Here is a 17448-nt window from a genome sequence, read left to right on the forward strand (position 1 = left end):
TTCCTGACCCAGGTATTGAACCTGGGTCCTCCTGCATTACAGGCAGGTTCTTTACCATCTGAGCCACCAGGGAAGCCTGGGGAAAGAAGGGGGAGGGAGGTAATAGTATCAGGAAAGGTCTTTGGGGTAATTTCTGTGTGGTTGAAAGTTTGGGGAGAACCTTTGCATTTGTTCCCCAGACTATTGAAGTAAATTCATTTTCAGATCAGAGTCTGAGCTTTTAAACGCTCAGATTGGTAGTACTTTTTTTTTTAATCAATTTTGAATTCTTTTTTAATCATTTATGTTTATTACTTATTTATTTTGTGAGCATAGTATTTTAGGGATGACTTAAATATCTCTCCAATGGATAAAAATTAGTTTCTTGTCCAAAAGTAAGTAAATATTTAGCCTTTTATGTTAGCTGTGGCAATAAACATGGTCATTTAAAATTCTTTGCCCTATCTACCATAAGCTAAAAAACTTTATATTTTATGGTACTTAACACAGCTTTTAGGCAAAGCAAATACCATTTACTGGTGTGGTAAATACATAGAAAGCTTATTCTGCAGTTTTTTAAAGTGATAAACAACTACTATCTGAAGTTTATTTAACAAGCCATTTTCTGCAAATAATTGGTATGTTATTTTCCACTGATTGTTTTTGACAGCTGGCTCAGTTTTTCTTTAAATATTAAGTTATCAGTACTGTTGAATGCTGTTTAATGGTTTTAGATCAGGGTATGATCTAGAAAAATCATACCTTATAAAAGTAATTACTAGCTAGTAAGTTTAAGAGCCAGCAAAACTGTAGAGGCATATATTTTGGACTCTGAATTCAGAGGAACGAGGTTTCTAAATATATCTCTACCACTGTGTAGTCTTGGAAAGTTTGTTGACCTGTCTGAGCCTCTGAGAAATGGGGACAGAGTCAATCTGTTTTTGTTTTTTTTTTTTTTTTGGTCAAACAGTAAATATATTGAGCATCCACTGTGTACCAGGAACCATACTTTATTTTGGATAATAGTATTTTTTGTCATCATTGTACGGATTGAATTAGAATGCATGTAAAACAGCTAATGAGAATACTTAGCAAAAGTTATCCATAATTTTTAACTCTTATAATTAAAATATCCCAAATATATTTTAAAAATTTCTCTAAGAGCCAAAATTGTTTTAAGGAGTAATTATATATCCAGGATGTATGTTTAAATTACAATAATCCTATGTGTTATTTTTTTTAAAACATTGGCATGAAATTCTGGTACGTTAGGGTTGACTTGAAAAACAAGAAGCTGGTATGATAGCTTTGAAAACAAGTATAAGTGACATTAATGCCAACATTAGTGTTTGAGGATAAATTTTATATGTGCATGTCTAAATGTATATGCGCTGTGAGCCGACACTGTATTCTGTTGTCTTTTAAAATAGAAATATATGGACCACTCTCTAATTTTCTCTTTCTTGAAATAAAGGTAAAGCCCTTTCCAGACATTTTATATACACATGCATACAAATACATGTGTGTATTTGTACCTTTGATTTTAATAAATAGTGATGGGTGAGGAGGAGATTGGTCTACCCTAGATCTATAATTCTTATAACATCACTATAATACATATGATAGTCATGAATGTTCAGAATATTAAACTGTGTTCATTTCAGTTTCAGAGCCCCCCAAAAGAAAATATTTATAGGTTCATTATAGTTTATCTGAAAACTTTGCAATGAATAGGAAAACATTTTTCTTGATTAAAAATATGGTTAATCATAGCATCTTATACCCGGAGAAGGCAGTGGCACCCCACTCCAGTACTCTTGCTTGGAAAATCCCATGGACGGAGGAGCCTGGTAGGCTGCAGTCCATGGGGTCGCTAGGAGTTGGACATGACTGAGCAACTTCACTTTCACTTTTCACTTTAATGCATTGGAGAAGGAAATGGCAACCCACTCCAGTGTTCTTGCCTGGAGAATCCCAGGGACGGGGGAGCCTGGTGGTGCCGTCTATGGGGTTGCACAGAGTCAGACATGACTGAAGCGACTTAGCAGCAGCAACAGCATCTTATACCCAGAGAAGGCAGTGGCACCCCACTCCAGTACTCTTGCTTGGAAAATCCCATGGACGGAGGAGCCTGGTAGGCTGCCGTCCATGGGGTCGCTGAGAGTCGGACACCACTGAGCGACTTCACTTTCACTTTTCACTTGCATGCATTGGAAAAGGAAGTGGCAACCCCCTCCACAGTGTTCTTGCCTGGAGAATCCCAGGGACAGTGGACCCTGGTGGGCTGCCATCTACAGGGTTGCACAGAGTCGGACACGACTGAAGCGACGCGGCAGCAGCATCATATACCAGCTCATTAATTAATTAAGATTTTAATATATTTTTATGGTAACATTTTTATTCTAACAGTCTTATGATTTGTGGCATTTGATGTGTATATGTAAGCCTAGGTCACTTTAGAAATAGTCACTATAATTACTGACAATTGATTACTTTCTGCCAAGCAGGGCACTGAGGGTATTGAATGTGTTAAGTCAACTGATTCTCACATCTCCCTTTCTCAAATGAGGAAACTGAATCACAGAAAAGTTAATTAATTTACCCAAGCTGACTTGACTAGTAAATATTATAGCCAGGACTTGAGAACTTGTACACTAATCTTTTCTTAATTACTCTCTCCCTCAGATTTTACAATCAGGTTAATTATTTGAACTATATCTTTATATAACTTTATAATAAATATATGACTATAATATATGTGTTATATTCAAGGATTCCCTCAAAGCTCAGTCGGTAACAAATCCGCCTGCAATGCAGGAGACCTGAGTTCACTTCCTGGGTCGGGAAGATCCCTAGAGGAGGAAATGACAAACCAGTGTTCTTGCCTGGGAAATCCCATGAACAGAGGAGCCTGGCAGGCTATAGTACATAGAGTTGCAAAGAGTCGGACACAACTTAGCAACTAAACCACAACCATGTTTTACATATGTATGCTACTGCTGCTAAGTCGCTTCAGTCGTGTCTGACTCTGTGCGACCCCATGGAATCCCGTCCCTGGGATTCTCCAGGCAAGAACACTGGAGTGGGTTGCCAGTTCCTTCTCCAGTGCATGAAAGTGAAAAGTAAAGTGAAGTCGCTCAGTCACGTTTGACTGTTTGCGACCCCATGGACTGCAGCCTACCAGGCTCCTCCATCCATGGGATTTTCCAGGCAAGAGTACTGGAGTGAGTCGCCATTGCCTTCTCCGTAACATATGTATAATCATCCTATAAAAAAACAATAACAACAGAATGAAATATTGACTCTTACCTGAACATTTTCTAGGCTCATAGTTAGTATTGGGTGATTGTATTGTATTAGGCTATACAGGAAGAAATTGCCATAAAAGATAATTAAGGATTACAAAATATCTGTGTAAATTAATGAACATGTTTAAACGTACTTCTCAATGTGGCTTCAGTAATACTGTTTGATTTTGGTAAATCGGCATTTATTAATATGATAGTAGGTCTTGAGGAATTGATCAACTGTAGTCTGCTTCATTGATTATTTTTAAATGGATGTAGCTAAAATCTACTTGAAAGTTCACATAAGAGTTAATTTTGTGTTCTTTTTTTCCTCTTTAGTAAAATAAAACAGGGTCTGTTACCTAGTTTGGAAGATTTGCTGTTCTATACAATTGCAGAAGGACAAGAGAAAATACCTGTTCATAAATTTATTACAGTAAGTTTTTATATTTTTCTATCCTAACTTTTAAAAATCAGTAATATGAATCAATATATGGTGATATTGCATGCATGTAGTCTTAAAGTCATCTGACATGTAGATTCTGACTGACACTATTTTTCTTATTTTCAAATTTTCATCATGCTCATTTCAAGGTAATCAATGAAAGGAAATGAAAGAAACAATGAGAAACTTTTCCAGAAAGAGGGTAATAGTGACACTAAAATGCCATATATATATATTCAGGTCTTGGGTAGAAGTTTTTAAATACAGGAATTAAAAACTTGTAGTTGGAATAAGCATATACATTATTTGCACTATGTATTTACAGACTCTTATTTTTTTAAAAACAGGCACTCAAATCTACAGGATTGCGAACGTCTGATCCCAGGTTGAAAGAGTGTATGGATATGTTAAGATTAACTCTTCAAACAACATCAGATGGTGTCATGCTAGACAAAGATCTTTTTAAAAAGTAAAAATTTCTGCCAAACCGTTAATGGTCATTTGCTATGCTATGTGGTGTTTTTTTCTTTTAAAACAAAATTGCATCTTTGAAAGCCAGTGCTTCCTGTGTAACTGAAAAAAGAGGGGAGGGGATTTATAAACATCAATTGCTTAGAACAACTTGGTGCACATTAAAGTTCTATAATATACTAGGTCTAAGAGTATACCTTGAAACTGTTCTGAGGAAATGTAGCCATGGATGTTTCCAATTTATAATACCTGGAGATTGCATTAAGTTTGAATGGAACATACTCTGTCCTGTTTAAATTGATCTCTAATTCATCTGCATATCTTGCAGCCTTTCTCAGCATGGTCTCTGTTTCTTTTCTGCAAGTTGATTTAGATGACATCATAAAATGGGAAGGCTTCAGGCAGCCTGCATTTATTAGGTTTACATGTCTCCATTGTCTGCTGCTCTCCTCACAGCAGACATAGGCTTAATGCATAGGCTTTTTTTTTTTTTCCCCAGAATATCTAAAAGCTTAATGCTAACTTTGGACATTAATGCCTTGATTTGCTTAAATGAGAATATTTTTATTTTCCTATATTTGCCAATCTTTATTTTCTTTAATGTGTTCCTACTAGTCTGATTGCTTAATAATTTGATAGACAAGTTTGTCATGAAACCCAAGGAAGTATATGGTATTTTACAACTAAACTTGAGTGAGAACTAAAATAAAACTATAAACACTACTGTTAAACCTTGGCTTTTTCCTGACTAAAGGCTTAGGTTGAAAAGAATTCCAGCATCTACCTTGAAAGTTTATTTGTATGTATGTATTTTTATATATTTTTTATTTTATTGTCTTTTGGGGGCTAGATGATTTATTCTAGATATCTGCTGAAATATCCTGGAATATTAAGTCATCTGAAGGTATAAGTATTTAACTGAGATCCTCCCAAGTGTCTTGCATACCGTGAAGCAGTGAGTGCTGTCAATTTTAGATCTCTGTCTTTTCACCACATGGTTCTTGATGCTGTTAACTCTGCTGACCTTATCAAGTGTAGATTTTAGGTTCATGTTGGAATTGATGTTAGGAATTTTGGGTCTTCCGAACCTGTTCTTTGTGAAGGGAAGGAAATAATTTCTAGTTAGCTGTATTTTTGCAGTAAGATTATTTTGTTTTTAGTGGTCATGAACTCTGTGCAAAGTGCCTTCTGGGGAGTTATTTCAGTATATCTGAGAATAAAGTTGTCAGACTTGATTCAAAGACATGGTAGATAGGTATGTTGATTGTGGGTATGAGCAATTACTTTGAATTCCTACATGAAAGCAGTATTTTATATCTTTTCAGTACTGGTTAAGGTTTTTTTGTGCTTCATAAACATATTGTGTTTAAATATGAAATTTAAAAAAGTAAATACACTGAGTAAACAGAAAAGCATAAAATTTTCTACTATAAGTATATTAAAAATAACAACATTATTTTAAACACTAATACAATTAAAAAAAAAAAAAAACCTGACAGTTGTAATATAGGCAGTTCCCAACTTGAGAGATGCTTAGTGGTCTATGTGAGCAGGCAGTGGAAGAGTTTATGTCTATAGGCATATGATTTCTCTTTTCATTCCTAGAATGAGATTCAGAACCTCTGACCGCTAACCTTTTCAGATCACCTGGAAAGGTGATTGCTTCAGAGAAGTATTTTCTCTGTTTTCAAAATTTGTTTTCTAGTTAGTATTGCCAGAAATAAACTATCTCACTTTCATGCAACTGGGAAAGCAGATGTTACAATGGAATTCATTTTCCCAGAGAAGTAATTTATAAAGAAAGGTGGAAAGGTTTGGTTGAAGTCAGTGTGTTGACATTTTACCTAAAATACCTTGTTGGTTAATATATATATTCAGCCTTTGAGGGTAATCTGAGAAGCATGTAGAATTTTTCTTTAAATGGGAAAATAAGTTCTAAGCATACTTTTTTGGGGCATAGTCTGTTTGAAAGTTGGAGACTGCCTGTACCTATCTAGATACTCAATTGTTTTTAATGCTAATAGTCTTAGTAGAAGTAGAAAATTTGTGTTGAAAAGGAATACCTTATTTATTCATATATTTTTAGCCATGTAAGTATTAGAAGTATTATCACATGTAACCATAATTTTTTTTATCATCTTGTTTTGGAGGAAATGAGTAGTAATCTTTGTATTTATTTGATTTTTCTTTGAAAATTCTTATCCACTATGTTATTTTACTAATGAAAAATTATATTTGAAATATTCTATAAAACATTGATGGTGCATAACAGTTGTTAATCATCAACATTTAAGTTAAGAGGGAAAGTAAAATTATTTTTACCAGTTTACGGATGAGAAAACTGAACAAAGAAAGCATGAGAAAGATGTCACTTGTTGAAAACCATAAAACACTTCCTCTTCATTCTACTTTATATGACTTCTGATTTTCTAGTTAGATTCATGACATCCATATTAAAATAACTCCCAAGAAAAGATTACAGATTGGAATGCTCATCAATATGCAGCTAGACACTCTTCTGAGTGATATTGCCTTGACTGGCCGCAGTAATTCACCAATGAAGGCTGTTAGCACGGCTTTACCAGCACCTTCTAATAGAGTTAAAAAAAGAAAAAAAAATCCCAGTTTCACTGACTATTCAGTTTTTGTATAAAACCTCCTTTTAAAAATGCTGATTAATTTTGAGTAGGTAAATAGTAGTAAGGTTAATAATTTTTATTTGTTTGACAGTCCTTATATTTTCTCATGTAACAGTTCTTGAAAAAAGGAGGATGTAGATTTGACTTGATACAGAATAGCAATTTAAGATCAGGAATTATCAACTTTTTTCTGATACGAAATGTCTTTCCTAATATATTACTTATAACTCTCATGTGCAAGTTGAATTACTGTTTGATGCATATTAAATATTAAGTCAGTGACAAAACTCAATATTAGGTAACATTGAAACTATCATAAAATTTATTGGTTTATTGAAGTAAATATTATCTCTTGGATGTCAGTTATTTCTACATCTATAGCTTAATAATGGAAATTAGGATTATAACTTTTTCATGTTGTAATTAGAGCACATGTTTATCACTGAAAATAACCTATTTTATTTTAAATCAGTGTTTAATTTTATGTTGACCAAGTGAGTATATATTCTGGATTTTGGTCAGTAGTTAAAATGTGATATCTGGCTTTTAATTCTAATTTGCTATTTCATTTAGAACATTGAATTAAGATACTGAGATAAAAATTTATCATTTACCATGGACTGAAAAATTGAGAGTATCTATTCTCCAACTCTCCTTTTATAATTAGTGCATGTTATTTACTTTCAGGTTACACAGAGTTTTCCTGTCTGTAAAATGGGGAAATTACCTTCTTAAAGAGTTCATCTTTTGAGGGTTAAACAGAATATATAGTACTTGAAGCTTAGTACTTTTTAGTCTGTTACGGGCTTAGTCTTAGTTGGTATAATGGCTTGATGCTCAAGTCTACAGTATCTTCCTTTATTGATTAAGTGTTCTATTATTGAACTTCTGATACGCACTTAAGATGAGCTTAGAGTATATAGTTGGCTATTAACCTATTTATAAAACTCTTCTTTAGGGTTACATTAATAAATTGATTTTCTAGCTTAAACCCTTTTAAAACAAAGCAGAATATTGATTCAAATTATTAGATTTCATGCTTTCCCATCCACATAGTTTACCATATCATTTAAATAGTTTTTAACAGTGAAACATTTTTATTCTACAGTGTGTTACACATCTTAACAGTGCATAGAATAATGTAAATATTTTTTGTGATTCAAGTAATATAAAATTATTAAACTATTATATATATTTTTTAAAGTTAAACATTATTTTTGCAAGCGTTTAAATAAGTATTTTATGTTAGAGATAAATCTGACTAATAGAGACAAATCTGACTAAACAAAGTTTTTAGCTTAGAAATGCAACATTTTCAAAATGTAATTTATAGAAAATATGTTAAAATACGGAATGTTTAGTTTTTTGTCAAGTTTTTTCTTAAGGGACATATGTCTGAGGTTATTTCATGGAAAAATAAAGAGGATCTCAGCTATGTATTAAAGTTGGATTTTTGTTAACCAGATATCATGCTGAATGCTTATCATATCTGGTAGGTGAAAAAGTCTTGTTTTTAGATGATCTTGGTACTTAACCTGGTGGAATACTCTGTTGTTTTAATCTTTGATGCAGTTTTTAGGCTATCTAATTTACTTCTTTAATTTGTTCAATAGCTTACAAGCAGCTACATGAAAGGGTGCTTGGAGGAAAGAAAATAATGTAGAAAGAGTATAATTTCTAAAATTTGTTTAAAATGTTGAATTTCTTTATTGTTTGTGTATTCTCCTAATATTGTTATTATTAGCAAGTACTAATTTTTTCTCATATTCCACAGATGTGTTCAAAGCAACATTGTTTTGTTGACACAAGCCTTTAGAAGAAAGTTTGTCATTCCTGACTTTATGTCTTTTACTTCACATATCGATGAATTATATGAGAGTGCTAAAAAGCAGTCTGGAGGAAAGGTAATGTTTTTGACGTGAATATTTTCCTAAACCATTAATTGAATAAATTTAGCTAAACTTGAGGTGTAGAGAGTAAAATTATGTGGTTTGTGTTTTGATAAGTAAGAAATTTAAGTGAAACCACTGGATTAAGTTCTTTTAGAGTAACAGAAGTAAACAGAAATTTAAATCGCTCAGTTGTGTCTGACTCTTTGCGATCCAATGGACTGTAGCCCGCCAGGCTCCTCTGTCCATGGGATTCTCAGGGAGGAATACTGGAGTGTAGCCATTTCCTTCTTCAGGGGATCTTCCTGACCCAGGGATTGAACCAAGTCTCCTGAATTGCAGGCAGATTCTTTACTGTCAGAACCACCAGGGAAGCTTAGTGCTTTGTACTTTTTTTTAAGTGCTTTTAAAATATTTCAAATATTATGGTTAATTGTTATTTTCGTTAAAAAGAAATCTTTTTGATTTTCAAACGATTAAGGTGACCTTTATACTTTTAATTAATTAAAAAATAACTTCCTGGGAATTTCTGCAGGTATGATATCCTTAAATATTAAATAAAATGTTTACAGTTTTAAAAATCCTCTACATAATATAAGGGCTATTTTATTTATTCTTGATATTGAAAGTTTTTAGATTATGAAACCCTATTATCATGACCCTGATTAAATAAATTTTTTTTCCCTTTAAAAAAAAATCAATTCCTAGTTCCTCTTAGACTGTTTTTTCTAGGAAGAGAGAATGCAATAGAAAACAGATGGTGACGGAGACTCTGAGAGGTCACTTAGATCTCACTTGTAATCCTCAAGTCTGTTATGCCCTTAGTTTTTATGAATATTGTTATAAAAGATACACTGCAAAGCCACTGAGTACTACAAAATGTTCATTGGTGGAAGTTAAATTGAGATAAATTTTTTTGATAGAAGAGAATATTTTATATTTTATCTGTTGATTTCTTTCCACTGTTTTGGATAGGTTGCAGATTATATTCCTCAACTAGCCAAGTTCAGCCCTGATTTGTGGGGTGTATCCGTTTGTACAGTAGATGGACAGAGGTAAGTTTATTTCAAATTCATCAAAACCAGTTCTAAAACTTAAATTTGCTCACTGCATAACAATGAGCATGAGGTAGAGAGGAGCATCTTCTCTAATAGTAATTAGCCCCTTGAGATGACATAAATTCAAGAAGGCAAAGAAGTTTAAATTTTAGTTTAATTTAAAAAACTCAACTGAAATAATACTTTTTACTACATTTTGTGAGGCATTTCAGCTACATTATTCACAGTTGTAGTCTTTTTATTTGAATGTTTATTGTTCAAGGAACTAAAGTTACAGATTTGCTTAGGAAAAGTAGATTTGGCAAAATATGAAATTACTCACTAATGAACTGACCACTAATAGAATTAGTTCGCCTTTCTTCACTTAACATTGGTTACCCATACTGTCATTATTTTTGTTCCTCTTGCTCCTGATATGATTAGCATGGTAGTTAAGACAATATAATGTAATATGTAGTCTCTTGCCCGTCAGTCATTTGCAAAACATGCAGGATTTCATGAAGCCTATGAAATTTGATTTTCAGGATATAATCACACTGCAGGTATAACCACTGACATCTGAGGATTCAGCAGAATTATAAAAAGGATAAAAATATGAGGGCACCTCAGAGAGAGTAATTTGATTTAAAAAGTCAGTCAAGAGAGGCCCTTGGAAAAATGAACAGAGTTCTGAAATATTTTTTAAAGAATGACCTTTTTATTATGCTGTAAATCAGACATAAAGATTTCTTATGCTGCCGTTTGGTCTTGTCAGTCAGAAAAATTATGCCAAAAAAAGAAAAATCATACTATTTACTCATTTGAAGACTTCAGCTCAGAAATAAAATCATTCTGTTTTTTTGTTTGCTTTTTACTAAGGTAATTATTTCTTTTTACATTAAAATATAACTTACATAAAATGAGATAAAGAACTCCTTGGTGTATACAGCTTGATAAATTTATGTTAGATAATTTTATCCTAAATTTTGTTAAAACTACAAATCATAATATCCCAATTAAAGCTTTTATATGTCTCAAGTGCCTTCATTCTAAGTGATAACGTTTATTTTTTTACTACTTAATCTTTCTAAAGTATTTACAGTTTTTTAAAAAAAATGTGATTTAGTTCATTCATACTTAATGATAAGGAATCCGAGGCCCAGAATTTGTATAAAACTGGCAGAGGTGAAACTAGCACCTAGGTCTCTAAACTTCTAGTCCATTATTCTCTCCATTATGACATACTTTTATCCTCATCTGGGCCTGTGAAATGAATTAAACACTCATGTGTTGTATTAAATGTTGGGTGCCGTGAACAGACACAAATTCATGAGAAGACATGGCTTATCCTATGGAATAAATTCCACTAGGGAGTGGTATTCCTATTTTCTTATATTTGGAGGAGATGGTTTATCATGTAGCAGAAATTTTTATATTTGGAGGTAATTATTATTAGTTAATTCTCATGCATGTCTTTTTTCTTAAACATATTTTGTGTATATAGGTGATTCTTTTAGTTTAGCCTTCTTATCTAGAGAAATTTTGAGACTTGACTTTGGATTAGATCATCAGATCAGATCAGATCAGATCAGTCGCTCAGTCGTGTCCGACTCTGCGACTCCATGAATCACAGCACGCCAGGCCTCCCTGTCCATCACCAACACCCAGAGTTCACTCAGACTCAGGTCCATCGAGTCAGTGATGCCATCCAGCCATCTCATCCTCTGTCGTCCCTTTCTCCTCTTGCCTCCAATCCCTCCCAGCATCAGAGTCTTTTCCAACGAGTCAACTCTTCGCATGAGGTGGCCAAAGTACTGGAGTTTCAGCTTTAGCATCATTTCTTCTAAAGAAATCCCAGGGCTGATCTTCAGAATGGACTGGTTGGATCTCCTTGCAGTCCAAGGGACTCTCAAGAGTTTTCTCCAACACCACAGTTCAAAAACATCAATTCTTAGGTGCTCAGCCTTCTTCACAGTCCAACTCTCACATCCACACATGACCACAGGAAAAACCATAGCCTTGACTAGACGAACCTTTGTTGGCAAAGTAATGTCTCTGCTTTTGAATATGCTATCTAGGTTGGTCATAACTTTCCTTCCAAGGAGTAAGCATCTTTTAATTTGATGGCTGCAGTCACCATCTGTAGTGATTTTGGAGCCCAAAAAAATAAAGTCTGACACTGTTTCCACTGTTTCCCCATCTATTTCCCATGAAGTGATGGGACCGGATGCCATGATCTTCGTTTTCTGAATGTTGAACTTTAAGCCAACTTTTGCACTCTCCACTTTCACTTTCATCAAGAGGCTTTTTAGTTCCTCTTCACTTTCTGCCATAAGGGTGGTGTCATCTGCATATCTGAGGTTATTGATATTTCTCCCAGCAATCTTGATTCCAGCTTGTGTTTCTTCCAGTCCAGCGTTTCTCATGATGTACTCTACATATAAGTTAAATAAACAGGGTGACAATATACAGCCTTGACAAACTCCTTCTCCTATTTGGAACCAGTCTGTTGTTCCATGTCCAGTTCTAACTGTTGCTTCCTGACCTGCATACAAATTTCTTAAGAGGCAGGTCAGGTGGTCTGGTATTCCCATCTCTTTAAGAATTTTCCACAGTTTATTGTGATCCACACAGTCCAAGGCTTTGGCAAAGTCAATAAAGCAGAAATAGATGCTTTTCTGGAGCTCTGGCTTTTTCCATGATCCAGCAGATGTTGGCAATTTGATCTCTGGTTCTTCTACCTTTCCTAAAACCAGCTTGAACATCAGGAAATTCACGGTTCACATATTGCTGAAGCCTGGCTTGGAGAATTTTGAGCATTACTTTACTAGCGTCTGAGATGAGTACAATTGTGTGGTAGTTTGAGCATTCTTTGGCATTGCCTTTCTTTGGGATTGGAATGAAAACTGACCTTTTCCAGTCCTGTGGCCACTGCTGAGTGTTCCAAATTTGCTGGCGTATTGAGTGCAGCACTTTCACAGCATCATCTTTCAGGATTTGAAATAGCTCAACTGGAATTCCATAACCTCCACTAGCTTTGTTCGTAGTGATGCTTTCTAAGGTCCACTTGACTTCACATTCCAGGATGTCTGGCTCTAGGTCAGTGATCACACCATTGTGATTATCTGGGTCGTGAAGATCTTGTTTGTACAGTTCTTCTGTGTATTCTTGCCGTCTCTTCTTAATATCTTCTGCTTCTGTTAGGTCTATATGATTTCTGTTCTTTATCAAGCCCATCTTTGCATGAAATGTTCCTTTGGTATCTCTGATTTTCTTAAAGAGATCCCTAGTCTTTCCCATTCTGTTGTTTTCCTCTATTTCTTTGCATTGATCGCTGAAGAAGGCTTTCTTATCTCTCCTTGCTATTCTTTGGAACTCTGCATTCAGATGTTTATATCTTTCCTTTTCTCCTTTGCTTTTCGCTTCTCTTCTTTTCACAGCTATCTGTAAGGCCTCCCCAGACAGCCATTTTGCTTTTTTGCATTTCTTTTCCATGGGGATGGTCTTGATCCCTGTCTCCTGTACAGTGTCACGAACCTCATTCCATAGTCAATCAGGCACTCTATCTATCAGCTAGGCCCTTAAATCTATTTCTTACTTCCACTGTATAATCATAAGGGATTTGATTTAGGTCATACCTGAATGGTCTAGTGGTTTTCCCTACTTTCTTCAATTTAAGTCTGAATTTGGCAATAAGGAGTTCATGGTCTGAGCCACAGTCAGCTCCTGGTCTTGTTTTTGCTGGACTAGATCATAGGTAGTTCTAAATCCAAAGGTAGTAAGACAGGCTTTTGTCAGGTAATAGAATGATTGCCACGTTGAAGTTATAGGCTGAATTACAAGTTATTCATAAATTTGATAAGAAAAATATTATATTCTTTTTAAATATATATATACATGTTTACTTATAGTCCATCATATACTTAGAAGTGAGGTGTCCCTCTGATGTCTCCATTAACTTCTGATTGTCAACGGGTAGTTATAGTGCCCAGTTTCACTATGAATACGTTTGACTAGAATGAATGTGTGCCTGTATTGTGTTGGCTCATTGATTGGGGTACCTGGGTACTTTAGCAAATTAAACAGAGATCTCTGCTTTTGGGGTCAGTCACAATTTTTTCATTTTCAAACCAGTTCTCTACTTCATCTGCATCCTAGCAGTTTGGTAACATAAATAGCTTTCTTTTTGTTCCGTTGTTTATCTCCATGGTGATAATGATTGCCTTTGGTGTCAGCTCTATCAAGTCTGTAAAACTGGATGCTGTTTTTTTTTAATGGGGCTGGAAATTATGAATAGATATGGTTCACAAGAAGAGGCATTTTTAGAGAGGGGCTCAGAGAACAATATTGAATAAACTGAGCCCCATTTAAAAACTAACCACAGTTTCAGTTCAGTTCAGTCACTTAGTCGTGTCTGACTCTTTGCAACCCCATGAATAGCAGCACGCCAGGCCTCCTGTCCATCACCAACTCCCGGAATTCACCCAAACTCATGTCCATTGAGTCAGTGATGCCATCCAGCCATCTCATCCTCTGTCGTCCCCTTCTCCTCCTGCCCCCAATCCCTCCCAGCATCAGAATCTTTTCCAGTGAGTCAACTCTTTGCATGAGGTGGCCAAAGTATTAGAGGTTCAGCTTTAGCATCAGTCCTTCCAAAGAAGACCTAGGACTGATCTCCTTTAGAATGGACTGGTTGGATCTCCTTGCAGTCCAAGGGACTCTCAAGAGTCTTCTCCAACACCACAGTTCAAAAGCATTAATTCTTCGGCACTCAGTCTTCTTCACAGTCCAACTTTCACATCCATACCTGACCATTGGAAAAACCATAGCCTTGAATAGATGGACCTTTGTTGGTAAAGTAATGTCTCTGCTTTTCAATATGCTATCTAGGTTGGTCATAACTTTTCTTCCAAGGAGTAAGCGTCTTTTAATTTCATGGCTGCAGTCACCATCTGCAGTGATTTTGGAGCCCCCCAAAATAAAGTCTGACACTATTTCCACTGTTTCCCATGAAGTGATGGGATCAGATGCTATGATCTTCGTTTTCTAAATGTTGAGCTTTAAGCCAACTTTTGCACTCTCCACTTTCACTTTCATCAAGAGGCTTTTTAGTTCCTCTTCACTTTCTGGCATAAGGGTGGTATCATCTACATATCTGAGGTTATTGATATTTCTCCCAGCAATCTTTATTCCAGCTTATTCTTCTTCCAGCCCAGCGTTTCTCATGATGTACTCTGCATATAAGTTAAATAAACAGGGTGACAATATACAGCCTTAACGTGCTCCTTTTCCTATTTGGAACCAGTCTGCTGTTCCATGTCCAGTTCTAACTGTTGCTTCCTGACCTGCATATGTTTCTCAAGAGGCAGGTCAGGTGGTCTGGTATTCCCATCTCTTTCAGAATTTTCCACAGTTTATTGTGACTCACACAGTCAAAGGCTTTGACATAGTCAATAAAGCAGAAATAGATGTTTTTCTGGAACTCACTTCCTTTTTCCATGATCCAGCTGATGTTGGCAATTTGATCTCTGGTTCCTCTGCCTTTTCTAAAGCCAGCTTGAACATCTGGAAGTTCATGGTTCACGTATTGCTGAAGCCTGGCTTGGAAAATTTTGAGCATTACTTTACTAGCGTGTGAGATGAGTGCAATTGTGCAGTAGTTTGAGCATTCTTTGTCATTGCCTTTCTTTGGGATTGGAATGAAAACTGACCTTTTCCAGTCCTGTGGCCACTGCTGTGTTTTCCAAATTTGCTGGCACATTGAGTGCAGCACTTTCACAGCATCATCTTTCAGGATTTGAAATAGCTCCACTGGAATTCCATCACCTCCCCTAGCTTTGTTCGTAGTGATGCTTTCTAAGGCCCACTTGACTTCACATTCCAGGATGTCTGGCTCTAGGTCAGTGATCACACCATTGTGATTATCTGGGTCATTAAGATCTTTTTGTACAGTTCTTCTGTGTATTTCTGCCACCTCTTAATACCTTCTGCTTCTATTAGGTCCATGCTATTTCTGTTCTTTATCGAGCCCATCTTTGCATGAAATGTTCCCTTGGTATCTCTAGTTTTCTTGAAGAGATCTCTAGTCTTTCCCTTTCCCATTCTGTTGTTTTCTTCTATTTCTTTGCATTGATCGCTAAGGAAGGCTTTCTTATGTCTTCTTGCTATTCTTTGGACCTCTGCATTCAGATGTTTAAATCTTTCCTTTTCTCCTTTGCTTTTCGCTTCTCTTCTTTTCACAGCTATTTGTAAGGCCTCCCCAGACAGCCATTTTGTTTTTTTGCATTTCTTTTCCATGGGGATGGTCTTGGTCCTTGTCTCCTGTACAATGTTACAAACCTCCGACCATAATAATTCAGGCACTCTATCTATCAAATCTAGTCCCTTAAATCTATTTCTCACTTCCACTGTATAATCATAAGGAATTTGATTTAGGTCATACTTGAATGGTCTAGTGGTTTTCCCTACTTTCTTCAATTTCAGTCTGAATTTGTCAATAAGGAGTTCATGATCTGAGCCACAGTCAGATCCTGGTCTTGTTTTTGCTAACTGTATAGAGCTTCTCCATCTTTGACTGCAAAGAACAGTTTAGCCTTGATTAAAGCTATGAGTAAAAAAAAAAAATGGTGACTAATTTCTAAAAGCACTAGTTCATTTTATATGTTAGAATACAGATAGAAGTAAGGAGGGTCATACCCTCTTGTCCTCATAGGCAGTTTTTCACATTACTTATTATGTAATAATTTTGAGCAGTCTCTTACTTGAGTACTTGTAAACGTTTGTATTTTTTATATAAACATATTTATTCTTACTTATTCTTTAATGTCCAAGTAAACTTGTAGTTGAATTATGGGAAAGCTGTTGTAAATTAGAATAACATGTAAATAATAGCTGTAATTATTGTTACATTTTTTTCCCAATTGATCTAAATTGTTTTATAAATCTACTTTTAAATAGGCATTCTGTTGGAGATACCAAAGTTCCATTTTGTCTTCAGTCCTGTGTAAAACCTTTGAAATATGCCATTGCTGTTAATGACCTTGGAACAGAATATGTGCATCGATATGTTGGGAAAGAGCCAAGTGGATTAAGGTTCAACAAACTGTTTTTAAATGAAGATGGTAAGAATTATATAAAAGTTACTTGGAAAAAGAAATATCTCATTTTCCTATGTAAATCTAAGTAGTTTTTTTTTTTTTTTTTTTTTTTTAAGGAAAAAAATTGAAACATTCATACTTTTTCATCTGTCATGAAAATGCTTTGAAACCCATAGAGATCGTTTAATCACTTACTTTAAAAAATAGTTTTATTTGGGCATTTTTAAACCACTGGAGGGTGAGGTAGAGAGATGATACGGGCAGAAAGTAAGACTTTCACTGTATAATTACCCATAGGGGAATATCTTACAAAATTTCAGTACCTGGAATTTGTTGGTTAACATTGAAACTAAATGATACTGGTTATCAAAAATATCATTTTTGGTTGTCAATATCAATGTTATCAATATTAGTTATTGAAGCTAAATGATGGGTACATGCACACTTGTATTCTTTTCTTTCTACTTTTGTATATTATATATGTTTGAAAACTTCCATTATAAAAAGCTTTTATGGTGGCCCTCGTAGAGATGATGTTTTTGCTTTTTCTCTTCCATAACATTTAGTATATGAAAGAAATATCTTGTTTTAAATAGTTGGATAA

General features: G+C 34.9%; 1 protein-coding gene across 3 annotated transcripts in view; it reads left to right on the forward strand.

The window, feature by feature from the left end:
• The window catches only part of GLS (glutaminase), an 87905-nt gene that overhangs the window by 10909 nt on the left and 59548 nt on the right, over positions 1–17448 (forward strand). For all 3 annotated transcript variants that reach the window (XM_006046515.4, XM_025277734.3, XM_006046516.4), the window contains exons 2-6: positions 3606–3702; positions 4059–4180; positions 8596–8725; positions 9686–9765; positions 16705–16868. In XM_006046515.4, coding sequence (XP_006046577.1) covers positions 3606–3702; positions 4059–4180; positions 8596–8725; positions 9686–9765; positions 16705–16868 — 593 coding nt within the window. The remainder of the gene's footprint in view (positions 1–3605; positions 3703–4058; positions 4181–8595; positions 8726–9685; positions 9766–16704; positions 16869–17448) is intronic.

This window comes from Bubalus bubalis, chromosome 2 (assembly GCF_019923935.1).
Source record: "Bubalus bubalis isolate 160015118507 breed Murrah chromosome 2, NDDB_SH_1, whole genome shotgun sequence".
NCBI lineage: Eukaryota > Metazoa > Chordata > Mammalia > Artiodactyla > Bovidae > Bubalus > Bubalus bubalis.